Below are 27,614 nucleotides of genomic sequence, written 5' to 3'. Positions count from 1 at the left end.
TCAGCTAATATCATTGGGATTAAAGGGTTCGACCTTATAGTAGTTGTAGTTATTTACTTACAATGATAGTTTGAGCTTAATCTTGAGATATTGTACTATATTAGTTCTAGATAGACATGTCCTGAGCAAGGTAAGAAGGTGCACATCGGATATGCCTTGAACAAGGCATGATGGGGAAGGAAAGTGCCTTGAATGAGGCACGCAACTGCAACAGGGAGTAAACACTGAAGGCGTGTTCGCTTGAGCACCCTGGTACATGGCCAAATACGACTATTCTGTTTGGTTGATACTTTCCTTTTGAGATTGCTATTGATAGTCACATATAGTGAAGAAAAACATCACTATCAGTAACAATTTTAAAAGGATAGAGTAATACTGTAATATATCTCAACATATGATAAAAGTTCGTACACCAAAAGGACATAAATCTTTGACATCAAAATTTCAACAATGAACATCTTAGCTTGAAGAAGGTCGTGGAGGTGGCATTCCATATTGTTGCTGCATAGGAGAAGCACAATCCCAAAACTGAAAAGCATGTTCAGAAACATCATGGGAACACTACAAACACTAACACCCTTGGGGTAATTCAAAGAGGTAACTCCTTTTAGTCTCGGAACTCCAATGGCGTTGAACAATGCAGACTGAAAGGATATTAATACCACGGTGTGTAAACACTAAACACCATGGTGCATACGCTGTAAATTTGCCGTTCAATGACGAAACATGGGTGACCATTCGAGCACAGCCACCACAAGGTTTTACATGATTTTTATTGTAATAAATCTTTTGAAAGCATAGCGAAAGATGTTAACAGCAAGAAAGAAACGGAGGGCTAACGAGACTTAAAATTGGAACTTGCACATTCTTATCCTAGGATATGGTATTTTCCACTTCATTTTACAAACTTCTCTAATATTTATAGAAATGAAGAATCAAAAATCCTTTTTCAATAAACACCATATAGTAAGTGACAACAAAACTTCTAATAAGAAAATACCAAGCACATAAGGGTATTGAGCCTGAGGCAAACAATATCAGCTGGCTATAAGCACGTTGTGGCCCAGGCAGAAGTTCCAGCATACGAGCAAATCTCCAAGTTTGTCGACTGAGAATAAATTACATGCAGTTTCAGATGTAGTGAAGCGAGTCCATTAGTCAACTATTTCCTGATGCAGTTGCTGTCTTTCTAATTTCTGCATGCTTCAGACGCAATTCTCGAGCACCCTGTAACGAAATCGAAAAGACAATGATCTTCCAGATTACTTTCTTTTCCTTTTAACCTTTTCCAGTATACAAGCTAGATAGCCAGACTCAAAAAAGGTAGCATAATATCCTGAACTAAATAAAACTGATCTCCAAACAATTTACAAGCAGCTCCATAATCAAATTAGGTATTAAACCCATTCTTTTTGGTATGCAAGCCTACCAGTTATGCTAATTTGCAGCTATTTAGCCCAGTTATTTTTTGTTATGCAAGTGGGCCAGATTTTGTTGCTGTCAAAAAAGGTCCACAGGCAGTGGGAACCTTGTGCGGAAATTTCTTCTGGACAAGCAGTGCCAATATTAGTACTAGTAAATGTGGGCACCCCTTTAGGGCCTAGAGCTGCTGAAGGGTGGAATGTCAAAAACTTAAAAAGCTGGAACAAGCCTGCTGAGATCAAGTAGGGTAGCTTATAGGTTAAGCGAATTCATGGTTTTAATGTGAAGAAACGTTTTGTTAAAACGTGTTTAATTAGTATCGATGTCCTGGTTTCTCTAAAACAAAAATCATTGCAAGCGAAGGTTTAAAGCTGTTATGGTGGTGAAAAAGCTTCCCGAAAGTTCAAATTTTTCCACCAGAAAGTGTGCGAAGTTCATAGATGCAATACCGGCAATTTGTTTTGGAAGAGGCTGGTGTGTTAACTTTGCTAATTGCTACAGCCCGAAGACTAAATTATCCTCTGGTTAATCTTCCATAAGAAGATTCTCACTAATAATAGGATCCAACAATGGTATCCAAGCTACAATGTTTCTGTCCGTTTTGTCTAAATGCTGATGAAGATATTGTTCACCTACGTTTTGGGTGTATTTATGTGCTCAACAACCTCCAAACAAGATTAATAATTTCAATCATGAGAAGGATATTTCATGGGAAAGAAGAAAACTTGCAAAGCTAAACCATATGTTACTAGCTTCACCAAAACTGTCTATGTTCAGACTCACAAACAAAATTCTGACTTCTGAGTTCCTCCAGAAAAGGCTTCAATGGAGTGATCCATATTAGTCCAAAGTCCAAACTCATAACTCCTAGTCATCCATACCTTCTAATCACAAGCATGTATTCTTGGAGCCCCAAAGCCTTCATCTTTTTACTTTTTATATCAAGACGTCAAGCCCTCAATAATGAGACCCTTGATCCCAAACATGCCTAAAAATTATAACTATCTTTCCCAGGAGCGCAAAGCTGAGTACAACAAACTCGGCCAAACCCAAAACATAATTATCTCTGGTTCTCTCATGATAGCACATAACACTTCTCAACAAAAGAACTTTTGGTGTAAACATCTTGATTTTACCTTCATAAACAAATACAACTCACTGCACATTTTTTAATAGTGCCTTACATCTTGTTCTTTATGTATTTAAAACATGATAAATTGCTTGATTTGTCTCGATGCGTCTTTTAATGATATCAACTTTTATTATTTCTAATTATGCACACCTAAAGGTATTAAGGGTCAATATAGTGCTTAGACTGTGTGAATATAAGAAGTATAAAAGCTATAAAAATCGGAAGGAGTAGTAATGCTTATAAAGGTTTGACCTCATGAAAATATTAGAATTCAATTAACCTTAAAGACACATTAATGTCTCGCAGTACTCTTGTTGATCATCTCCAATTTAATCAACCGGCATTAATCCTAGGAGTTGTATTTCGATCATCATCTCTAACTCCTTATTTCATACTATAATAGATAATAGATGCTAGATATTTGGGACAATGTATGGTTAAACTCCCTTCCAGTATACTGGGGCTTTGGCCTTAGTCTATTTTACTCTTGCTCATCTTTGAGATTCAAAATCTTATTTCAATAATTATAACTTAGTAATGCTTAAGGCATTAGCTCATACAATACCATATGCGAAAAGAAAGATAAACCAAACAACTAACTCAACAATGACCCTAAAAAAAGACAAGGACCTAGCTAATAATCCTTGTTCGGCATTGGCTATTTCTGTTGGTTCGTTTAATCAACAAGTAGCATGGGTCTTTTTTAGCTATTAAGTCATAAATCCAAAAGCCGATAAAAAAAAAAGTACTCGGTGCAAATTTATGGTTTTAGCTCAAAAGTTGGTTTTTTAGCTAACATAAGAGCAAATTATCAAACACATTTTTAGCTATTTGACCAACTAATAAACCAAAAACTAAAAACTAGCTAAAAAAACATTCTACAAATACACCCTCAATCATCATATGCCAATTCTTCAACATGCCATCATTCTTCAGCATTTTTCTTCAATTATTAGTAGGATTACAAAAGAGGAACCTCAACAAACAACCAAAGCTTGATATAATTCACCATCAACAAGCAATGTTCCATCACAAAGGCCAACTAAATCATCAAACTAGCTCGATTTTCCTAATCCGCCTTCTCAAGAGTAAAGCACAACACCAATACAACTTGCATATTAGAACTTTATATGTATAGATTGTATAAAGAAAAAAATTGTTTTAATCATCTCATAAACTAGGTCTCCAATATTGAAAGAGATAATTAAATCTCACCAAAATAAACACATTTTGCTTGGTAAGAAGTTCAAATGACTTGGAAATTTTGGAAAACTTCCCACATATCACATAGTTTAACCTCCTAGATTTATGTTGCCATATCCAAAATTCCAACTCTACTCTCATCATGAAACTGGTGTAGATACAATTATATTGTCATAATGTAGGTTTCTACTTAAAATGACCCTAAAGAAAATGCCAGAAACAGAAATAAAAAGCATACACATGCACTGTGTATGCAAGGGATGAGAAGTTAGTAAGGGGTATTAAATATTATACATTATAGAAATATATTCTCAATATCTCCCTTCCCATATAGTGATATGTTCTTCCAAAAAATTTAGAAAAAAACTTAAAAGTCAAGAGTCCTAAACTTCCAATAAAACCTTCATTATCCAAAAAATAACCTATAGTCAAACTTAGTTTTAATCCTATGCTCACACATATTGGAAGCCTAATTAAAATGTCACACATGTAAAGGATGATAGAGCTTAATCAGCTGTGGAAGTTGTTAAACTTCAACCATTATCGCTATTGATCTAGTCATCTCATAAGGATCTTGTGTCCAAGTAGAGCAAGTTTCATTGAGCACTCGTACCTAAATTCAATCAGTTTGCTATACTTCTCATCTCTATCTGCCACACTACTAACATTTTTCATTTCCCTTTTTACATAAAGCCGCTTAAACTTATATATGCTCCTTGTTGGTATGAACCAACACTTAACAATTAGAAAACTTGAGATTTTATCTTATAACTTATGGCATGTAGCCTATGGAAACCTAGGCATGTAGTCTATGAAAACCTTAACAATTTGACACAAGTATGACACTTAGCACACCATTTACATTTACCATAAGAAAAAGTCAACTCGTTGATTCTTACACTACTTGTACCTGAAAAAAAACCCCATCAATTCAATGTATGACCCAGGTTCATGATTTATGACTCTTGTTTCATGCCATAAGCGATCAAAAGAGAAGTTTGTTTATGGCTCATAGGTGCAAGTTACATAAACAGGGCAGTGTTAATTGTGAGCTATATGTACATGATGATGGAAGTGCAAGGAACCATGCACAATACGGTCCAAGTTCCTGAGGAAGTGTGTGCTAGACACACTAAAGTACCGAGTGATTGCCTAAATGTCGCATAGTTCACGCAATAGCCACGTAAAGTAGACCCGAGTGACAATTTAGTTCCCCAACGATGCCTGGTTGGTGCCACAGTTGAGTTGTTACCTGAGCAGCGCCTAGACTGTTTTTTAGCAAAGCAAAGACTGATGTTCAAACTTTAGCTATTGTAAAGGTTTATTGTTTATCAATTAATAAATACACGACATATGGCTAGTTTAGGTAGATTAGTGAAGTTATGGTTTAGTACTTTAGTTACAGTTCGATGTAATTAGATTAGTCTGCTTGATAGAATTGTTCGGTCTCTAAAAATCAAAGTCTAACATTGAATAAAATCATATTTAATATTTCAAAGTTGACAAAAAAAATTGAGTTGCAATTGTTTAGTTAAATTGAGTCGTTGTTCAAGTGTGATTGACTTTACTTGTGTGTGATGAAGTTAGCAAAATCGAAACCATTCTAACCCAGTGAATCAACCTGATTTGTTTGAACATTTGAACATCAGGGATTCAGGAAGTGACTCTGAGATCAAATGTGAGTTGACCAAGTGAAGAGGATACCAAAACTTTTCTACTTGATAATGTTATCGATATTTTCGCTAAAGAAAAACACGTCAATCTAAGATCTTCAACCCAACAATTCAAGCAATCATGTATGAAGAAAGTATGCACCATCTCAAAATCAACATCTAAGTTATTCCACTCTTCGTTTCACCTTAACGTCGCATGGAAGATCCTTAACACAATAACACTCTTAACATTTGTATGGACACTTCAACGTTCGATTTGGAGACAAATTCATGGACACATACTATAAAAAGAGCCAATTTGAACATATATCCATGTCTAACCGATAATTCCCTAGTCCGAGTAACTTGAGCAAAGCCCCATAAATAGATTCCACTAATCAACTATACCAAACAGCCACAGCCATTACAATACCCAAAATCAAAATCACTACCATAAGTGCTCAAAACAAAGAAAAAACCATACAATAATAGTGACAACAATCAAAACTAACCGTCAATTGGACAGGAGGCGGATCAAGATCGATAGAACGAACAGACATTTTAGCAATCTCAGTAATAGCATCTTCGCGAACACCAGGTACATCACTAATCATATCTTCATAAGCAGCCTCAAAAGCCTGCTGCCAAAACTTCGGCAATCTGATCCGACGATTGTTTGTGTAAACATCCCACATATACTTCACCACTTTTTCTCTCTCCTCCATCTCCTACAAAACTCAATACCCACAAAAATTAAGAACAACCCAGAATCATAAATCAAAGAAAACAAAAGGGGTACTAACCAAAACGTCAAGATCGTCATGTAAAGGAGTATCTAGGTCATCAGAAAGGCGATTAAGATTACCAGCAGACCAACGGAGCGTAACTGTACCAGTAAACATGGACCAGAAAGCTAAGAGTAAAATGGCAGCCAATGCCCAGAATTTGTAGCGGCCTTTACCGAAAAGATTGGCATCGGAAGATTCTTTCTTTGTTGATGAAACTGATGTACTTGATGTTACTGGAAGGGAATCATCATCCTTCATCTTCTAAATTAAAAGTTGGTGTGATTATTGGTGAATGTTATCAGAATATTCGATTATAGACATATATGCATCTTGTGATGATGTAGAAGAAAGAATTCGTGTTCTAGTTTGGTAGAATTTGTAGGACAACAAGAGGTTTTGCTGTGATTTAGAAACAAGAAATTGAAAGTTGAGAAATGGGAAAAGGAAACTGGAGAAATCGATCTGATTTCAGGTATCGGCGTTTGAGTTGTGGGGATTGATCAATGATGATCACTGTCGGGTGGGGAAGAAAGATAGTCGGTGAGTGAAAATATGTAGTTTAGAAAACGGCAGTGGAACAAATTAAATGACAACAGTCACAACACTTTTTTTAAGCACTTTAGTTACTAATTTATCAGTTTATAAAGAATTTGATTTAGTGAGAAATAAAATTAGTTGAAGACATCGAATTATGTTCTATACTATTATAGCTAACCTTGTCATGAATGTTTGGGTATTTATGATAGTTTTACGTTTTTTGGTTTGTTATTAATCTTTATATTTATATATTTGTCTTGTTTATATCGTGTTTTGAGTCTTTGTTATCATTTGCAAATTTTTTGTGACTCATATTTCATTGGTTGCAACCTACTTATCTTTTTTGAAAATGTTGTGGTATGTTGTCTTTTATTTCTCTCCAAGTCATGAGCGAGATATAATGTTGATAATGATTGAACCTTTAGAATGAGATATGAAAAAACATTATTGTGCTAACTATTTACAGGGTGTTTTAATGAGTTTTTCCCCTTGATTCTAAGCTTTTATGTGAAAGGCTATATAGAAATCACTAGTGAAGCCAAATTTTTAGGTGAGGAAAGATTGAATAGTCATATATTATTATATATCTAAAATAGTATGAGAATTAATTTTTCTTTTAACAAATTAAATTACAATAAGAGAGAAAATGTTATTTGATATATGAATTAGCTAGTGAGAAAGTTAACAATTACTTCTATTAGAAGTTTTGTTCAAGTTTACAACGCGCAATATATTTTAAATTATATTGATTCTTAATCTTAAGTTTTATATAACAAAAATATGAATAAAATTCCAAATTCCAAATTGTTTTCCCTAGAAATTAACTAAACTATTTTCCAACATTTACGTTGTAATAGATGTAAGTGATAAGCCATATAACATTAAACCATATAAAATACTATTAATAGGAATTGAAGCAATACATAGATCTAAGGAAAAATTATAAAACTTCAACATAAAAAAGTAATAAAAGTACAAAGTTGATACTACAATATATAAGGACTTGAGCTTGCATGACATTATTAGTGAAAGGTTTAGGCATACAAAGTGTTGAAAACCTTTTGGTATATAGACTTTTTTAATTTAGGGGAAAATAAAAAAATATAATGGTTTATTCTATAAAAATTAAAGAAAATAAAGTGAGACACTTGCAAGTTAGCAAATTTTGTCACTTCAAAAAGTAAGGCACTAAAACTTTGAGAGTGTCATATTAATAACGACATTTAACATAAATTATAATGAAAAAATAAGAATTAATTAACGACGATGACAGAAATTCTCAAATCCCATATACTCGTGATTTTGCAGCTTCTGTATCATGTCCGCAATTCCAACTCCGCCTACATAATTCATGAAACTCCATATTACAATACAAAAAAAAATGTATTTTAAAGATTTAAAAAATAATGCAAATCAACTAAATATAAGTAATAATAAACAATTATTTAGTGATATACGTAAGAATTATACGTATAAATCCCATCTCTTTATTTTTTGTATATTATGCTAAGCAACTAACTTAACCAAAAGTTTTATCTAATAGTTTAGGCCTCAGAATATGTTATATTACTTTAACGTCCTTTTTACACGAGAGCCTCTTAGGATAAAAGTGTAAATGTAACAGTAACAAAGGTCATCCTCATACATGGAGCGGTAGATTCTGCTTTGAATGAGAGGCGATTGATAACTTGTTATTTCTTATCACGCCGGCTTTTAATACTATATTAAAAAACCAACTCAACTAAGTTTAAGTTAATGATTAATACTCCAAGTATATTATTTAATCTTATAGTTAATAACTCAACTAAGTTTAAGTTAATGATTAATACTCCAAGTATATTATTTAATCTTATAGTTAATGTTTCGCCTCAGACCTCTAAAAAAAAAAATCAATGCTTTAATTTTTAATAGTTACCTATAATATTATATTTAGTAATTAGAAACACATAATTAATGTTTTGCCTTAGGTCTCTCAAATACCCTGCTTTTAAGCTAGGGCTTTGTGTGATACATAAAGGAAAAGATGGATGATACGTACCTAGTGTGATTGCACTGATGAGAATTGTTGAAGCTAGGATAAAGATGATTATGGATGCTCTGCCTAGCAGTTTTATCAACTTCCTTACTACATGCTGACCAGCAAAGGCAGCTAATGTTGCAACCAGCACAAAATATGTCGCTGAAACACCCAATTACACAATTATTAGGAACTCAAATAAAAAAAAAACTATATATCTTACTTTTTTTGACTTGAAAGTAACACCAAGATGTGCACTTCGATCTACTCCCTCTGTTTCAATAAGTTTGTCAAAAGAGGGACAAAATTTTACCGTAAGGTACTGGAAAACGTTTAAGGATGTAGTACTGCACTACTGACATTGATGATGAAAATATCATTGAAAATGTTGAAGTTGCACTTGCTACCTGCAAATCATATTGATCACCAACATTATCATATTTAAAATATCCCCTCATAAAAGCTATGATCGAGGTTTAACGACAATAAATAGTTAAAGACCCAAGATATATTATATACTCTAATACACCTTCTAACACGAGAGCCCTTGGGGTAGAAGTGTGGATGCAAACACCACTTTAAATGAGGGGCAATTGAGATTTCATTCGTGACCTATTGTTATGCTAGCTCTGATACCATGTCAAGAAACCAAATCAATCAAAAGCTTAACTGATAGTTGAAGCCCTAGGATATGTTATATACTCTAACATACAACCTTATCAATCGGAAAAGAGCGGTAAAAGCAATCAATTCAACAAAAAACTTAAACTAATAGTTGAAGCCCTAGGAAATGGAGAATCGTGGATACCTGAGGTGGAATACCGAGTTCGAGAAAGAGAGGTCCCATGATGAAACCGCCGCCTAACCCAAGTAGACCACCAACCATACCAGCAAGTACACCACATAAACAGTAGATGAAGATTTGATGCACTTTCAAAACTGTTATTTCTTTCCCCTTTGATGCAATTACTTTAGTCCCTTTGTATAAGCCTATGGCTTCATATAGACTCACTGATACAGCTATAGGTAACTGCACAACTCAAAAGTTTTTCGTTCTAATCAGTTTTGATTCATAAAACACATATATGGTGTTGTATCTACGAACCAAAACAAATCAAATGTATAAAATTTCATATCTAACCTGCAACGCGTCCAGCATCCAGTATTGGGTAGAACAGGTAGTCGTGTATTTCTGCATATAAGCTACTTCGGTTACTTACCATTTATCAAAATCAGAACCAAGTCGTCATAACAAATTAGCGTACCTTAAGAATTTGAATGGTAAGAAATCCCATCCAAACAAAAACAAGCAATGACAGTTCTTTCCAGTATATGTTGGATAGTATCGGAACCTAGTGTGACAACGAGTAATTAAAATGGGAAATTTCGTACACAAAAGGGTCTTCAATCGAGTATGATTCTGATGCAAAACAGCGTACCTTAACATCATCTGCATGAGTAGGAGGTCCACTGGCTAATGGTTTGTAGTCGGCTTCAGAATCGTCTGTTCAACATTTAAATTAGTATGTTGAAATATAGTCGTTGTCATCATCATATCCAGTATATTCCGCTCATAGAAACTATGATCAGACTCTGAGAAGGGATGAAAGACGACAACCCAGACCCATAAAGTATGTTGAATTATAGTGTCTGAATTTTTGTGTGACATTTGTGCAGGGTGAAAAATTTAAGCTTACCTTCTCCCTTACTGTCAGGTACCTGTAATGTGGCTATTACCTGAAATAGTAAGTTCAGGTCAGGTAAATGGCTAAATGGCCTATATGTACAACATTAGAACTAAAAAACCGATTACCTGTTTCATCTCGGACTCTTTGTTCCACGTATCTACTCCTTTTAGTATAGCTTTTATCGATGTTACTGTCGATTATATGCAATATCAGTGTCAATGCTTCGTAAAAATTAGAGAACGTTACATAACTATGTCGAGAAAAATAGGGTAACGGATGTTTATGATGAAGGCACCTAAGAAAAGGATGATGAGAAGGACCGTGACCATCCAATCAGCGAACACTACATTGAAGGCAACTCCGATGCTGATTCCAAGCATGAGCATCGGCTGGATTAGTAAAGCAAGGTCATAGTCTATGAGGGGCATATCCACTGTTGGATGCTTCAATCCTAGATTGCAGTAGACTGTCGATGCAGCTGCTCCCATTATCATACCTGAAATATCCCGGTTTCTACATCAAGCCCTTGAAATTTGATTGTGTTGTGTATTTATCGTCAAGAGATAAGTTAACCAAAAGCTTAAGCCGATGGTTCAAGCCCTACTATATGCTATGTACTCTATCATTCCTGCTCACGTGAGAGTCATTTGGGCTAAAAGTGTAGATTCAGCACGTGCTCTTTTCTGGCTCTAAATGTTTCACTTGAAAATGAGGGGTGAATGAGATTCAAAGTTCAAACCCGTCATTTTACACAAATTAAAAGCTTATGCTAATGGTTAAAGCCGTAAAATATGCTATATACTCTATCATATACAATTTTTCGGATTCATAGTTTTCAAATTGATTGTAAAATTGATTCAAACTAGTATAATGATCTATGTGCTTCTTTTATTACTTGGAAAATTGGAGTATACCCACATTTAGAAATGGCAGTAGATGATTTGGGATCAAAACCAATGATCAAAGTAAGCATCGGAACAAATATTCCGCCTCCTCCAACTCCACCAACACTTCCTAGAGCCGCGCCAAGGAACCCTATGAATGATCCCACCACAATTCTCCAACCAAACTCCATATCCTGTCCATCAAACACAATGTATTCAAAAACACACAAATTTCTCCAAAAACATAATAAAAAGTGACATAACCCGCAAAAGAAAGAAGAAAAAGAGCTTAGAATAAGGAGACTAACAGGCCAAACAGGCTGGTATGAGGATCCTCCTGCTTGCCATAAGAAATTGTAAACCTTAGTTAATAAGCTCTTTTCCATCGTTTGGTCTTGATCAACCACTAAGCTAATTGTTTGATGGTTGATATTATCCTTTAATGGTCTTTCTGCAATGGCAAAACTATTTAGAAACAAGATACTCCAACAAATCATCCCTACTGCAAATTTTCTTAGGTTCATTTCCTTGAATGTAGCCATTGGTTAACCAAAATTTAGTCTTCAAATACTCACTTTCCTTCCTTATGTTTGGTTTGAGCTTAGCTTCCTAGTTATATATTGCTTGTATTTATAGACTTGTGATTGGTTATAGTTGCACTTTGTAGTGATGTTTGTTTGTAGTTGTGCAAGCAATTTCTGAGTGTTTATCATTATCTTTCCCAATCATGGACCATCCAAATTGTCTTGTTTTATGCTTTCTAATACTTGTATTTAAGCGTATAAGTAACCAAATTGTGAGGATGAGCACTCAACTCAGACCAAAGCTTAAGATGATGATTGTTGTCTTTGAATATATTATATACTTTATTATATCTCGTCACATAAAAGTCTTTGGGCTAGAAGTTGGATGCATCACAAGCCTGCTCATGCATGTTGCTAAATGTATCACTTGAATTAATGAAGGATGGATGAGACGATTGGAATGCGTGACCATGAGTCATGTTGCTCTAATACCACATGTCAAAGAACTAACTCGACCAAAAACTTAAACTGATAATCGTACCCTTAGAATATGTTTGTGCATATACACTTAACTTTTTTTCATAATTTTACTTTGATTTTAAAAAAAACAGTCTTAACCAAAAGCGGCCCAAACCATGAGCTAGCACAAAGCTAGTCTAAACCAACCTATTAACCACCTCGAATTTATTTTCTACACGATATTGTACCCAAAAAATGCAATAAAATATTTCTTATTTATTCCATAGTAGCATATGTAGCATAGGTAATCCAATTGGTGCTTGTGATGGCCACAAAGGCACATATGTGACTATGAGTCATTTAACTCAACTTGACTCTTTCGATGCTTGAAAATTTAAGTATATTTATTTTGTATAATAAAGAAAAAAAATATAATATGGTTAATGCGTTAACTCACTACATGTAGTAATAACTTGAAAAGTGTCTACAATTAAATGTTGTATACTGATACATTTTTTGATTAATAATAAATGTACAATATGGGAGAAATTTTTGCATTGGATAACTTATGTTCTATAGGAAAATAAAAAATAAAGGCCAAAATTTAAATTTTTCCGTCCAACAACAACTTTGACAGTCTGAGTTTAATATATTAACCCTAATTATTTATAACAATTGAACATAAATTGACAAAATATATAGTGTACATAATATAATATGAAATTTTCCACTATATAACAATGACTTTGTTTGACTTTCTAGCTTTTTCAACACTAGTAACATAATGTTTGGATACGGCTTGGCTTGTGATTAACACCGAGTATTGGGGAAACTTCTTGGAAGCTTACTTCTTACATGTACCAGAAACTCCGACGAAATTTCCCCTACACAACTTTTTAATTTTTTTTTTAGAAATTAAGTAATACTTCTTATATTTTTATTTGTTCTTTTTATTCACTTTTTACGCAAATCTCAATGCAAACTTAAAAGTCAAATAGTTTTAATTGTGAGCTTATAAAAATTCTAAAAAGTTGATATTTAGGAAATATATATTGAGACGAATCTATCAAAATCACACATGAATATGTTTTTTCATATGCATAGAAGAGAAATCAAAGTCAAAATTTAAGACGGAAATTCATAAATTCTATTTAAAAATATATGAAAATAGAGGGATGGAGTAATAGGAAGTTTATATTTAGAATAATATTGATACTCCAAGCGACTTATAGGTGCAATATTATGGAGTATAGTGACTGTTTGGAGTGCCAAGAAAGTTCATATTAATGGTGCAAGTAGTGTTGCTTTGTGGAGTTTATCAAATACTCAATTTCTTATGTCCTTTTCGGGTGACTCCCATTTTGTTACTTATACTGGCAGTTTAGTCAATTGTATTAAATGGTGGTAATGTGAATGATTTATAGTGTAAAATTTTATTAAAAATTTTATATCATTTCCATGGTAATGAAACTTTAATCACAAAAAAGTTTTTTTTATTTACAAATATCTATTACCACCTAATACCACCTCTCCCAATGATAATGCATTGGAATGAATTTTTATGAAGAAAATGAGATGAATGAAGTTGGGCAAGCATGTTCATTAAGATAGCCAAAAGATTTTTCAATTAAGATTACACTAATTTTTTATTCTCATTACTACCGTTTATTACCACCTACCAAACGGGCCGCTAGTGTCCTACATGGAGTGGTTAATCAAATGGATGGATCACCGTTTATTTTTTTTGTTCGGAGTAAACTAGAGAATCTCTATAAATAAGAAAAAAGGAAATAAATCATTTTAATAGATGGTGAGAACTGAATCTTGTCATAAGAGCGGCAAATCCGTGATTCTTAATCAATGACAAACATTTGTGAATTTAATAATTTACATTTAAAATAGGAGAGTACATATTAATCATCTTAACTCTCATATTGAATCTTAAAAAAATATCATTGAAAGTGAATAATAATGACATAAATAGTGGAGATGATAAATTTAAAGCTAATACTTTTTCCGTTTCATATTACTTGTACCAAATCAATTTTTGTACAGTTTATCATTTTATGGTAATTTAAATATTTCGGCTATTACATAAAAAAAAATATAGACATGTGGGATCTTGTTTATTCACCTCGTCACATATTTTCATAATATTAAATTTTTATAATTTTTAGTTATGTATAACTTTATATATAAACGATCCGATAAATATATTGGATTACGCAAAAATGTGTTTGGGGTAAGTATTTTGAAACGAAAAAGGTAGTTTTTTTTATCACTAAGATCATCTTGACATCTAGGGTAAAATATGAGTGTCTACGTTTAGACCTAAAACCACATACACTCAAAATGAAACTTGAAACCATTAAAGCAAGTACAAAGCTTATTAAGAACAGGGATAATATATAAGACACAATTCTAATTTAAGAGGGTATAGGTGATATACTTTGAGACCCTACGGGGTTGCGTATCAATGTACTTCCTCCGTTCCATAATAGCCGCTACATTTTCTATTTTTGGCAATTTTATATTACTTGCTACATTTTTGTTTTAAGTAATAAAACAATCATTTAAAGTTCTACCTACCCTATTTTTATCCTACTCTATACTCTATACTCTATAATAAAATACTATACTATATTCTATAAAGTAACCTAACAACCTATTTTTTTCTTTTTTCTTTTTCAATTAACAATAATAAAATACTATACTCTATAAAGTAAACAATCAGCTACAGTGTAGGTCAATCACTTTTCTTAATTCCCGTGCCCATGTAAATGTAGCAACAATATCAGGGAGGAAGTATGAATTAAAGATTGAAATCTTAGAATAAAATTCAACCATTTTCATATTCAACCTTAGTTTTTATTTTCATATTCAACCATTTCTAGGTGAAATCTTACTAAAATTGTATAAGCTTTTTTTTATTACTTGATATAAATATCGATCTCATAACCATTAAAATATATAAAAGTTCTTATTCTCAAAAGAATAATTAATATTAGAATGTGTTGTGTAATTAATTCGTTTTGTAATATTTATGTTCTAACTATTACCTCTCTTTTTGAATAAAAAAACAATTAACAAAGTCAGATTAAAAATTAGATAAAAAAAATATGCATAAAAAGTGAAGCTTAGATTAGGGAGACTAGATCATATCCGCCCTAAGATCTTAGAATTTAAATAGAAGTCAACTTTTTAGACCCTTGGGTTGATTTATTCTTTATGTAAGAAGATCTCAATCTAAATTACAAATATAGAACCCAAAATAAAGATTCTCATTTTTCATTAATAGATTCATATTAAGTATTGTATGTCAAATTTAAAGATATCAATAATACTTTTACCGCCCGGTTATTGACGTTAATTGATACGAAAATATAAAATAATATGAAATGCCCCATAATCTATATCTTTAGCATAGCGATAAAACTTTAATCATAAATAAAAGACTATAACTTTACATTACCACCTAGTAAACACAACTCTAAATGATAATACATCGTAATAAAATGCATATTGAATTTTATAATGAAAATAAGATATTAAAAATGAAAACACATAATCATTAAGACTTACCATAAAATTTTCACACTAAAAGTATACAGATTTTTCATTATTATTTCTACCATTAACGTCAACAACTAAATGGATCATTTTAGTATGTTAATATAGAGTCCTAACAAATAAAAATAGTCATTCAAACTCTTCCACTAATAACTTTTGCTCGAGAAACAGGTCTGATCTCAATTGGAGAGAAATACAACTTTTAGAAAACGTCCTAAATTTCATTCTGACCTAGTCCTAAATTCCATTACTCAAGAATCAGGTCTTATCTTAATTCAAACTTCTTCCACTAATCCGAAAATCATCATGTTAATCAAAACATATAAAACCGTAACCCCAACAATTTTGTGTTCAGAGTTTTAGATTTAAATTTAAGGAAATTACATGCACAATTTAATTCGTTAAATCATCAACCAACTCAGCATAAACAACAAATAATTCAAAACAAAGAGATAAGTCAAACCATCAAATGTTATTTGGTTGATAAGTCTGAAGGTCCTTAACCAACATCAACGGGAGAAATGAGCTGGGACTGCACAGGAAAAACTAGGTGATCTTATCAGTAGCAATCACCAGTACCAGGCATCATGCACTCTGTCGAAACCGAGAAAAAAAGGCAAGATAACAAAAAAAAAAAGGTAAAATGAAAAATTCATACCTAAATGACATAACAGTATTTACCAGAAGCAAGTCCATAACCATACCACAATAAAAGTTTAGCTTGACCTTTGATATAAGAAAAAACAAAGGACTGGACAAAACAACCTTCTTTCAGATTCAAGAGCTCTCTTCAGCTTCTTCAGGCTTCCTGATCACAAGTGTACTTCTACTCTTCCATATGGCCACTTTCACTAGCATAATGATTATAACGATCATCGTCATCCACAGCACCTTTTTCATCATAATATCTGCTCTGATAATGTCCGTAATGGTCATCATGCTCAGCTTCAGAATGCTTGTGCCCATGATCACCCTCATACCACCCTCGATCCTCATCAGTTCCAGCATGATCATGACCTCGTTCTCTTTCACCATGTCTTCCACGATCATGTTTTGCTTCCCCATAATCATAATCATAATCCTTATCACGAGAATGCCCACGATCATGGTCTGCTTCACCAATTTCATAGTCATGGTCCCTCTCACGGTGCCTCTCACGAGAACGTCCATGATCTCTATCTCTATCATAATCACGACCACGATCCCTACCTCGGTCACGATCACGTGTACGGTCGTGGTCACGATCACGATCACGTTCTTTGTCCCTATCTTTGTCTCTGGTTCTGTCACGGTCTCTTTGGTGCCTATCCTCTCTGTGATCCCTGTCTCTTGGCTTTTCATGGGATCTTTCACGAGATTTTTCCCGTTCCCTTTCCCTGTCTCTGCCCCTGTCTCGAGATTTTTCTCTATCTCTGAAAATAAAGTATCAAATCAATTAAGATTACACTAATGTTGAAAAAAACATCATGATTAGAAATTATTGCAACCTCCTTGCATTTCCAAACCACACAATGGGGCATGCGTGCAGGTGTCCTGAGAACAATGGTAGCATAATTGAATCATAAGAAACAGAACTAATGAAATCATACCTATCATTGCGAATTCTCGGCTCCTCTGATCGAGATGACCTTCCTGATTGAGGCTCCCTAGTGCAAAAAGAACAAAAGGGTTTCAGTCACTTAACAAAGATTAGTACGCTTGATGGAGCACAAAAAGCTAACTCACCCCAATCTGTCCTCTCAACCTAGATAAGTTTCCAACCCATTTTTAACATGCAATAATAATAGGCTCCTTTTTCAGGTAAATGCCACACAACTCTATAGAAGGAGAATGAAAACAAAATTCAGAAGCAATAAACCACATAATGTCCTCTGAAACTAACATCAAATCTTTTCTCCAGTTCACAAAATACAAAAAAGAACCTTCTGCTTATAAAAACAAAGCCTCTAAGCAAATACTTCAATCTAACATAAACACACTCTCAAAGTTCAACAAAGCCATACTTACCTCGTTGAATGCTTCTGATTGATATCTTCACCAGCTCTAGTTGTTCCTAATCCACCACCCAGTCTACGAGGTCGCCAGTTTGGAACAGTTCTTCCACGCTCTACATCTACCAGAACCCTCCTTCCATCAATTTTCCTTCCATCAGCTTGTTTATATGCAGCTGCAAGATGCCATAAGACATAACATAAGCAAAACTTGAAGGAACACAGAACAAAAGCCATCAGATAAAAAGAGTAGTGGTATAGCCAATAAACCTTTCATGTCTCTTGTATGAGCATATTCTATAAAAGCATAACCTTTTGGTTTGTTTGTCTCCTTGTCATAAATCATTTTGACCTGAAATACAAATGAAGATGACATTAAAGAGATAAATAACAGACAAAATAAACATTTTAAAAACTTATTTTAGATGATTTTGCTTAACATCTAAAGCAGCATGGATAAAATCTAATAGAAGTGAAGTCCTAATTGGCACGGCAGACAGGCACTATGCCTTACTAGCCGCGCTCACCTTTAATCCATAAAGCTCCTCAAGTGAGATGAACCGCCATTGCTAGAGTTGCAGAAATACTGATGTAAGTGGCCAAAGTCCTTGAACCAACTAACCCCCTTACCAGGGAAACAAAACTAATCCCCTTACCAGGGACATTTTAAAATAGAAGGAAGTACTTAAAATTAGAAATACCAGGATCCTTTCTCGACAGCTGATAGGTTTTGAGTGGCCTTTGGATGAATAAAAGAGCTCAGTAAAGCATTGCATTGTAGTGATTAGTGAAATTCAAATGAAAGGAGAGAGAAATTAATACTCCCAACAATTTTACCAAGTGCAGCTAAAAGTGCAGGAGCTGTCTCTTTTTAACCTTGGAAAGGGGAAGTCACAAAGGCACAACACATCAGCTGTTCATAACTTACTATTTCAGCTTCACCGAGGGCGAGGAGAATGAAGTAACAGAAACAAATTCAGCGGACATAAAAAGGAATAATGGATGACTACATGATTGTACATACCATCTCTTTATCGACTCTACTTAAAAAACCACGAACTAGTCATACTCCAGCACTGTTTTCAGACCTAATTGCAAGAACTAGAGGTAAAAACCCCAAATTATAGGTAAGAAACCCCAAATTTAAGGCAACATAATACTGTCAAAGCATATGCAAGACGGACATATTGCTATTAGAGGAACACAGCCAGTGGTAATTGTGCTTTTACATCAAACATGAAGCTCAATTGTAAAACAATTAAAAGCTTACTTTTTTGCTTAGCCATCAAAGATAAAGTTATCAACATCTATTATAATACAAGAAGCAAAGCTAAACTATAATAATAAACATAAAGTAAATCACTATGTAAGTATGGCAAACGGATAAAATTATACGGGTCTTGCATTGCATCCACCCCCAGTTGGGGTAGGTATGGGTATAATTTGGTGGTTAATGGGTGGATATGAATATGAAAAGTCCTAGCCATCATGAATTGTTGGAACATGGTGGATATGAGATCTTACGTGCCCCATACCCACCCGCACCGCCCCATATCCACCTACCCCACCTCATACCCACCTCATATCTATAATGTACTACTTTATATCAATTGTGTATTTTTTTTTATCAAAAACCATTAACAAAAAATTAAGAATATTAATTTTATTTTATTACATTTTGTATGGTTTAATAAATTAGACGTACAATTAAATTTGTAAAGAATTGCAATCTTAAGGAGCATATAACACAAAGTATGAGTAAATACATAATGGGTGGAGATGAATCTAAATGCATATCCAGGTGGGTAGGAGAGAGTATGAAAACTCTACCCGCCATTGGTGGTAGGTATGAAAATTTCGGTGGGTATGAAAAAAAAAGTTCCAATAGATACCTAATCCAGAAGTAATAAAACCATTTTGTGAAACAAATATGGAAAAAATTACCCAACAATTCATGTCATGCAGATACCAAATGATTATTCTTAATCATAAAATAAACAAAAAATTATTTTGAAAAAAATATATAGGCAAAGTACAATCCACGAACAACCATCACATTAGCCCCACCCACTTCTGCAATTAACTCCTCAAGATTTTTTCTCAAAAAAGCAAATCTCTCAGAGGCCGGAGCCATGAAATGTCCTCCCCAATATAAGTGGATAACACATAGTTAATACTAACAAAAGGGAGGCTATCCAGCACAAAATGTACAATGTTCTTACACCTATCATTTTTAATCAATTCTTTAATTTAAAAATTAAAAGCCAAACAAATAAGTGGAATATATTACTTTCATGTCCCTGTACCAAGTTAGGTGCAGTCTATAAACCCAAAAATAGAAAGAGAAAGAAAACAGTAGAACGTAGGGTTCTAGCTCTTCCGCCTAAGCTCCATCCAGACATACTTGTCTAACAATTATAAGCACGAATATCTTACTTTTATCCACCATATAATGCGCTTCAAAAATGTTCTCCCTAGCCCTTATCTTAAATAAAGCTTGCACAATAAAGGTAAAAAATATCCTATGTCCACCAGACTATCATAGAGGTCAAAGAGATAAAATTCACATAAATTTACCTTCTTTGCAATAAAGCAAAAGAAATAAAAATGATCAAAAAAATTGGGGAAACTTCATTATTTGAAAAAAAAGGATTCTAGTTTTTAAAAAATGTTTTTCAAAAATAAAATAACTACAAAAAAATGCTCAAACGAGATTTTCAAACAAAACAAAAGCAAGAAGATGGTGACAGTGGTGGAGCTGTCATAAACACTAAGTAACCTCTTACCGAACTTATAACGCAATAACCTGATCCCTATGGGGAATGTTATGATTACCTACCCGCTTAATGGCCCCATAGGTTTCAAACTCCCTTTTCAGCCTGCTCTCTGATGTCTCGTAACTCTGCAACAAAGTACAACTACTTTAGATCCATCATCAAATAAAAAAAACATCCTTTATATTTTGATTACAAAAAATGTTGAAAGGGATTCTATGGGTGATACAAGCTTTTGGTTGATAATCAACTATAATCCACTTGGAGACGTGCAACTTTTTAAAAACATGAGCTTAACGACATGTTTAGTTATTGGTATTATAAGGTAGAATGGTAATGAAAATATAATGTAATTTAGCTAGGAAAATTACTTTCTGTGATTTATAATCATGTTTGTACTACAATAATCATTTTATTATTTGTGAAATTCATTCTCACCGTTCCCACTTGAAAAGGTGGTTTTAAATAATTGTAAAGAAAAAACCACATATTTGAGGATGAAAGCTTCATCGCCATGATAATGACATAGCACATGTCTAGAAAATTATTAGTAAAGTTTACTCATCAATTTATAACAATAACCAAAAGGCTCTAAGTGTCGCAAATTGGGCATCCCAAATTTTGATTTAAGGGTTGCATCACCAAAGATTTACAACTAATACACAGGGATGAAAATTATCCAGATTAAAACAGCAAACAAACAAGTCCAAACTGAAAAACAAATTTGGTTTGCTGATTTTCCTAAAATGGTTTGGATTAGGTTTGAAAATGGAAAACCTAATTAATTAGATGTGGATTAGGTTTAAGTAAATATAAAACCGAATACCCAATAAGAAACCAAGTTGTGTGTTAGAACTCAGACGGCTATGAGACCATGTCTCATAATGGATAATATATTACAATTGGCCCAGATATAAGGGATTGTCAGATTCGGCGTACGCATGTAGCCTTGGCCCTTGGCCCTTTTGTTGTTTTTACCACAGCCTAAGGACATAAAGATAAGAGAAAAGCAAAGTGACGTTTTCAAACTTAAACTTTGAGATCTTCCTTCTCCAATCCAACCTAAACCTAAAGTTCAAGACTTCAAGATGATAAACTCAAATTGAAGTCTACAGTATTCCTTTTTAAATGTACTAGTATCTTGTAAGTGTATTCTTTATATTTTTCAAATTTTCTCATTAAGTGAAAAAATTTTGTATTTATTTGGTTTTCTATTTCTATTTGTAGTTTGTGAAGCTTAGTGTAAAAATAAGGCCGCATCACCGTATCGCAACTCTATTATAAAGATGACCACGATGAAATATAGGCCGCCTTGACCATGAAGTCATCCGTATTGGTTGTAGAATCTGTTTTGCGACCATTACCGCGACCCCGACCAAAACCTTATTTTTGCACTATTCATTGAACTTTATATTAGAATTTTATGGTAGAATTTCTAGGTTATTTTTTATGTTAATTTTCTGGGTCATTGTTATGCTTTTTTTTGTTTTAGTATTTTTGGTTTTTCCAATGTTATTTTGCTGGGTTAATTTTTCTAGGTTTTGTTCTTTATGATTTCTCTTCATTTTTCCTACCACTATTTTTTTTTCTAGTTTATTTTGTACTTGTGGGTTAATTTATCATTTGGATATTAGTTTTTAAAGCTTTTTGTTAGTTCTTTATTTTTGTTTACTCTATAAGGAGTACTTAATCATTCACCTTAGTGTTTCATTTTTTTTTTTAATCATTGTCATTTACATCATCTTTCTCATTCATTTTTTTGTTCAGATGTGGAGTTTTAAATGTAGGTTGTTGTGGATGAAACTCATGCCTTACTCCCCAAAAGTAAATAGGTTGACGAGTGACGCTAATTAGAGAAGCTTATATATTTAGTTGTTGTGACAAGACTATAATTATAGTTCTTAATTAGTAATTTGGATATTTATATTTATAATTTATCTTTATGCTTGGAGACTTGGAACAATTGTATCCTACTTCAATTTAGTTGTGCGGATGTTCGATTATTGTTGCCACTTTTTTCAAGGAGTTTAAATGAGTTGATGTATTTTTTTTTCAATTATAAGTAGCTATTTTTAATTTAGTAATTTCAGAAATTGATGCATTGTGAACTTGCTCCTGTTAGCTGAGTTATAATTACATTTGTTATTTGGTAATAAATGAATTAACCAACAAAACTTGCAAACTGATTTTAAGGGTCTAGACAATTCGGTCTAAACAGTTCAGTTTGATTTTCATCAAAAAGCATCGATGCTGTTTGGTGTGGTTTTTGAACAAATGGTTTGATTTTGGACTAAAAAAAGATAACTGAATTAATTTTGGTTTGGCTTATTTTAGACAAAAAACCAAACCATACACCGCACTTTCACCCTACATACGTATCCCCAGAAAATAGAAATCATGACTTATTATCAGTATTAGGACCTTGATGGTCAACATTAAAACGATAATCTCCTATCAGATTTTTCAGATGCAATATTTCCTCTGTCTGGCTGCTCAGTTTCTTAGCACTACAATACATTCTCTTGTTTTCAAGGGCATTTTGATATACTACCTCAATGGGTTTTTTTAATTGCAATATTTGCTATTTGAGGGTCAGCTGTACAAAATAAACTTGCAAATCATAAACCAAAATAGTGTGCTAATCAACATATTAAAAAAAACAAATTTTGCCCATCTTCCAATAAACCAAGTCACCATGTGTCTGGTTGCAATGTTACGAGAAGGTCTTAGTAAATAACAGTTATTTGTGAGGTTAACAAATCACCCTTATGCGGTAGGATTTGATAGGGTGAGAGTTTTGCTATTTTAATTTATTTTTTTTTGGCTTTGTTTATTTTATGATTATTTTTTTTTGTCTTTTTATGGTGATTTACAAATCACGGTTATTGATTAGGTACTTTTTTAATGTTACATATGATGTACGTTTTGTAAAGGTTTAGAAATAAAAGCTAATGAAGCAAAATATACAAGTGGGTTAAAAACTTACCAGCCTCGCAACAAATAGTGTCTTGTATGGGTCTTCAGTCGCATTTGTGTTACTTGATGGATCATCTGCAGCACAAAAGCTAGTCAAACTCAAATTTAGTTGAAACAAAGAAAAATATACTGCAAAACAAAATACCAAAGGTTATCACATTTCTCAAGTTCTTCAGCAGCTTTTGCAGCACCCTTCTCGAGTTTCAATTGATGAATTCGGGCCTTCTTTTGCGCCTGCTCAAATATTTAATGACAGATAAGAAAATTTTAACACACCTACAAAGCATGCAAATATGAAAAGGTTCCATCCATATACAAAAAAAAGTTCAAGTTGACAATATAAACAAGCACAAGACCCTATCGAAACAAAACTAGAGGACAAGGCATAGCATCATATTGACACATTGAGCAATTTGCTCCAGCAATTCTGTGGAAGAAAACACGACTTTAAGAAAATGGTCTTACTTGAACATAACATCCACACAAGATAATACAATCAAGTTTAGAGCTAAAACTCAACACTTCCAATCTTTGCCCACTCAACTTTAAAGGTCAAGGATTAATCCAAAAATACAACATATAAAACCAACAGTATATGTAATGTTATAAATCCAAACGTATACAAAAATGAAAATTAAAAATGATAAAGATTTGACCGAAGCACCGACTGATCTACTATGGGGCCAAAAAAGAATCTTTAATCTTCATTCCCACCAACAAAGTATCTTCCTCCTCACATTTGTGCAATGTTATCATCTACCACTACCATGATTGTTATCACCGTCAACACCAGTACTTGGACATACTAGTGGTGGAATTAAGTTGGATTATCACTACAAAAGAGCGGTAGTTGTACCTCTTTGACGGTGGAGGTGGACCTATTAGTGGTGGACGTTCAGTCATCCCTATTATTAAGCGGTGGTTGTACCTCTCTATGTCCACCATGACACATGGTGGAGGTGGAGCAACTAGTGTAAGAACTTGAAGTTCATCACCAGTCTCCCATCTTCTCACCACGTTATTCATCTATTTATATTTATTGACATGATTAGTTTTAATATCTAAGTCAACAAGTTTTTGCAAGTTGCAAAATGTAGGAGTTAAGAAGATTTTTGTTTTTGAGTGCTAAGAAAAATGAGGAGCTAAGACAGAGAGATATTTTAGAGGTTTAGGCCTAGGAATATAGTGTAAGTTTAGCATCTCTATTAATTACTTTGCATCATAGATGTAATTAATGTGTTTTATTTTCTCGTACTAATGTTCGACATGATAATTTTGAGGGTAAAACATTGTGTTGTTGTGAATTAGAAGAAGGCTTTAAGGTAATTATCATTAATAATCCTAATTATTTTGTGGAAACGTTCATCGTTTTAAAGACTTAAATTATTTAAACTCTATGAATTGAAAATTAGTAAGCTAATCAAGTTTAGCTTTACATGGTTATGTATTTCATAATTTTTTGCAAATTATGGTCCTTGATTAAGTTAAATGCGTTAATTAAGAAATTAAGCTTTTAATGTCAATATTTTTTACTTTTGTCATATCGGTGCTACCAGTGATTTTGAATCTTGCAACCGCCACCACTAGATCCAAGAACAAATATATATATTCAAGTTGAGATAGAATAGGTAGTACATTTCAATAACATGATTTAGAATTAGTTACAATTTTCATGTACGAGGAAGCTGCTCTTTCTGTTTATTTTTATCCCCAAGTGGCATCAAAGTGTGAAGATAAATTACAACATCTCGACCCATCCAAATAGGAGCAACGCCTTCCCATAATTGCTCCAGTTTTTATATTATACTTCAAATATTTGTATATTTTGACACGATTCATTTTCCAAAATTCGATTCTATTACTAATGTACTTCCTTTGGTTTTTACCTTGCAACGCTATTTCTTGGGCCATTTACTAATTACTATACAGATGAAACATTTTTCTACATAGGTACACTTTTCTTATTTCCCTTCTTTAATAAATTTATCAATATGGCTAATTAACGTAGACGGTAAACCACATGATTAGTTAACACTAACGCGTGATTATTTGGTGAGTACCACATGATTGCTCGAAAAGTGGTCCAAAAGCTATTTTCTCTCTGTATAGCTTTATGCTAAAACATGATTATGTAGTGTAGACCACATAACTAAACACGACTTCCCTAATGTGCCTTAGTCCTTAGTCCATAGTCCACCCACCGTATAATAACAATAACAATGTCAAAGCTTTAAACACTAAAAGATTGAGGTCACACTATACAAACCAATAAATCTCTCTTGATTCATGATAATGTGACTAAACTTTACACTTCCACATACCTAGCGCTTACTGTCCTTTATCCAAGTTTGGGACTACCAACAAACGATAAGGAAAGCACCCACTATGTTGCAAATTAGAAAAATCAGAGGAAGTATAAGATAAAATACAGTAATGCGGAATGCAATAAAATTTATCTCCTAAAAACATTTTAAGTATAAGTAAACATTTTAAGTAAGCTTTTTATATTTTAAGTAAACGTAAGAAAAGACATTAATGATCAGAATATTATGTTTAAGAATTTTCGAGGAGGAAAGATAGTGATCTTGTGGTGCAAGCAAATAAAGAAATCTACCCACGTCTATAAATCTTCTAAAAACATTTCAACACAATGCCAAAGAGAAAGTAGAGCGGCATACCCGAGTTTCAGCTTCTTTAACAGGCGGAGCATACTCAGGATCCCCGGGATCAGCAAAAAGACCAACATATTGCGCCATTCCTTTATCAGAAAAGCAAAAACAGTGTCATGCTCATAACACAAATATCTTAAAACAAAACAATTGTGATCAGCAAGCATGGTACCCATATAAGGAGGGCATTTCCTCTTCTCGGGCGGAGGCTTATACTCCAATGGAGGTCGAGGCTCGAAAAGCTTCAGCAAGTTGGGCGTCAAACCAGTTGGATGAGACTGTCCAATCTGTAAGAACGCATTATAAACAGTTCAATTAAGATAAATTAGCCTAAATCACAACATATTGAAGAACCAATCTAAATTACAAGCCAAGAATCGATTACTTAGAGATCTTGTATCAAATCAACAAACTGAACTTAATCACGGAAAAACATCATAAAAATAATCTTAATACAACCTCGAAAAAACAATGAACACATACAGCAATGTCACAGCTAAGATTAGAGTCGTCTACATGAACATATAATATTCAGAAAACCCTAAATCGAAAATTAAGTAATATAAGGGAAACAAAATGAGATCAAATGAAGGAAAAAAAGGCGAATTGTACCATTTTAAGCTGAAGAACATTAGCGCGATTCTGGACTTTGGTGCGACCCTGAACGGCAGCGTTTTGGTTTCGTAAAAAGGCATCGTTGTTGCTGTCTCCCATGTCGTTAAAAATCTTCCAGACGTAGAATTAGGGTTTCCTACGTTTCGAAGTAAATCAAATCGGAATCAAATCGGGGAAAGACGAGCTGAGATTTGTTATTGGTGGTGTTTGTCGGAAAAGTGACGAAAGAGCGGCAGATGAAAACAAAAGAGAAAGAGAGACAGGGTTTAGGCTAGCACTGAAACAAAAAATAAAGAAAAAAAAAACGGAAATACATCCTTTGTTATTTATCCTTTCAAATTACTCGTATGTTCCTCCCATCTTGCACCGGTTACAAATTGAATGAAATTTAGTAAAAATAAAAATTAGATTATAAAATAAGAGGAAAAGAAAGTTGAGGGTAAGATAGAGAAAGAAAAGAGTGGAATTATTATTTAAAAAGAAAATTATAGAAAATTAGTAGAACAAATTAAAATAGAAAGTGATGCAAAATAAGAGAGACAGAGAGAGTATATTATTATTTTGGTAAAAAGAATAAATATATAAATGTTTATTTTTACCCTACCTTTTTCCCATGGCATACATCATTAACTTTTTACAAATTCTCAAATGCAACAGTTGTACCGCGAGATTTATTGGGTTGGCCTAACATATACTTATAGTCTTAAACTAAT

The 27,614-nt window shown here is 33.3% G+C and overlaps 3 protein-coding genes across 3 annotated transcripts; all 3 read right to left on the bottom strand.

Annotated features, from left to right (window-relative positions):
• Positions 1-367: 367 nt before the first annotated feature.
• On the bottom strand, positions 368-7,344 carry LOC130807375 (uncharacterized). The gene is made up of 3 exons (XM_057672563.1): positions 6,213-7,344; positions 5,922-6,137; positions 368-1,227 (listed from the first exon to the last, which is right to left on the bottom strand). The coding sequence occupies exons 1-3, from the start codon at positions 6,453-6,455 to the stop codon at positions 1,159-1,161; spliced, it is 528 nt and encodes a 175-aa protein (XP_057528546.1). The 5' UTR covers positions 6,456-7,344; the 3' UTR covers positions 368-1,158.
• Positions 7,345-7,897: 553 nt separating this feature from the next.
• LOC130807374 (sulfite exporter TauE/SafE family protein 3-like) lies at positions 7,898-12,163 on the bottom strand. The gene is made up of 12 exons (XM_057672562.1): positions 11,632-12,163; positions 11,358-11,517; positions 10,735-10,935; positions 10,565-10,629; positions 10,449-10,488; positions 10,191-10,255; positions 10,017-10,103; positions 9,893-9,943; positions 9,560-9,781; positions 9,065-9,158; positions 8,773-8,913; positions 7,898-8,074 (listed from the first exon to the last, which is right to left on the bottom strand). Exons 1-12 carry the CDS (start codon positions 11,863-11,865, stop codon positions 7,992-7,994), a joined length of 1,443 nt encoding a protein of 480 aa, XP_057528545.1. The 5' UTR covers positions 11,866-12,163; the 3' UTR covers positions 7,898-7,991.
• Positions 12,164-16,331: 4,168 nt separating this feature from the next.
• LOC130807373 (U1 small nuclear ribonucleoprotein 70 kDa-like) lies at positions 16,332-27,286 on the bottom strand. Its single transcript, XM_057672561.1, has 10 exons — positions 26,899-27,286; positions 26,459-26,573; positions 26,296-26,375; positions 23,776-23,851; positions 23,628-23,692; positions 20,707-20,769; positions 18,138-18,219; positions 17,884-18,043; positions 17,466-17,522; positions 16,332-17,288 (listed from the first exon to the last, which is right to left on the bottom strand). Exons 1-10 carry the CDS (start codon positions 26,998-27,000, stop codon positions 16,703-16,705), a joined length of 1,386 nt encoding a protein of 461 aa, XP_057528544.1. The 5' UTR covers positions 27,001-27,286; the 3' UTR covers positions 16,332-16,702.
• Positions 27,287-27,614: the final 328 nt, after the last annotated feature.

This window comes from Amaranthus tricolor, chromosome 3, assembly GCF_026212465.1.
Source record: "Amaranthus tricolor cultivar Red isolate AtriRed21 chromosome 3, ASM2621246v1, whole genome shotgun sequence".
NCBI classification, from domain to species: domain Eukaryota; kingdom Viridiplantae; phylum Streptophyta; class Magnoliopsida; order Caryophyllales; family Amaranthaceae; genus Amaranthus; species Amaranthus tricolor.
This window is presented reverse-complemented; position numbering and strand designations above follow the sequence as displayed.

Bases quoted from the DNA above. Each gene is read 5' to 3' on its own strand.
- LOC130807375 (XM_057672563.1), bottom strand. From the start codon at position 6,455: ATGAAGGATGATGATTCCCTTCCAGTAACATCAAGTACATCAGTTTCA. The intron at 6,138-6,212 runs GTTAGTACCCCT...TGAGTTTTGTAG, and splicing joins ATGACGATCTTGACGTTTTG to GAGATGGAGGAGAGAGAAAA. The intron at 1,228-5,921 runs GTTAGTTTTGAT...ATTTCGTTACAG, and splicing joins CGCCTCCTGTCCAATTGACG to GGTGCTCGAGAATTGCGTCT.
- LOC130807374 (XM_057672562.1), bottom strand. From the start codon at position 11,865: ATGGCTACATTCAAGGAAATGAACCTAAGAAAATTTGCAGTAGGGATG. The intron at 10,936-11,357 runs GTGGGTATACTC...GGGATATTTCAG, and splicing joins ATCTACTGCCATTTCTAAAT to GTATGATAATGGGAGCAGCT. The intron at 10,256-10,448 runs GTAAGCTTAAAT...AATGTTGAACAG, and splicing joins ACCTGACAGTAAGGGAGAAG to ACGATTCTGAAGCCGACTAC.
- LOC130807373 (XM_057672561.1), bottom strand. From the start codon at position 27,000: ATGGGAGACAGCAACAACGATGCCTTTTTACGAAACCAAAACGCTGCC. The intron at 26,574-26,898 runs GTACAATTCGCC...GCGTTCTTACAG, and splicing joins ATGTTCTTCAGCTTAAAATG to ATTGGACAGTCTCATCCAAC. The intron at 23,852-26,295 runs GTATGCCGCTCT...ATATTTGAGCAG, and splicing joins TTAAAGAAGCTGAAACTCGG to GCGCAAAAGAAGGCCCGAAT.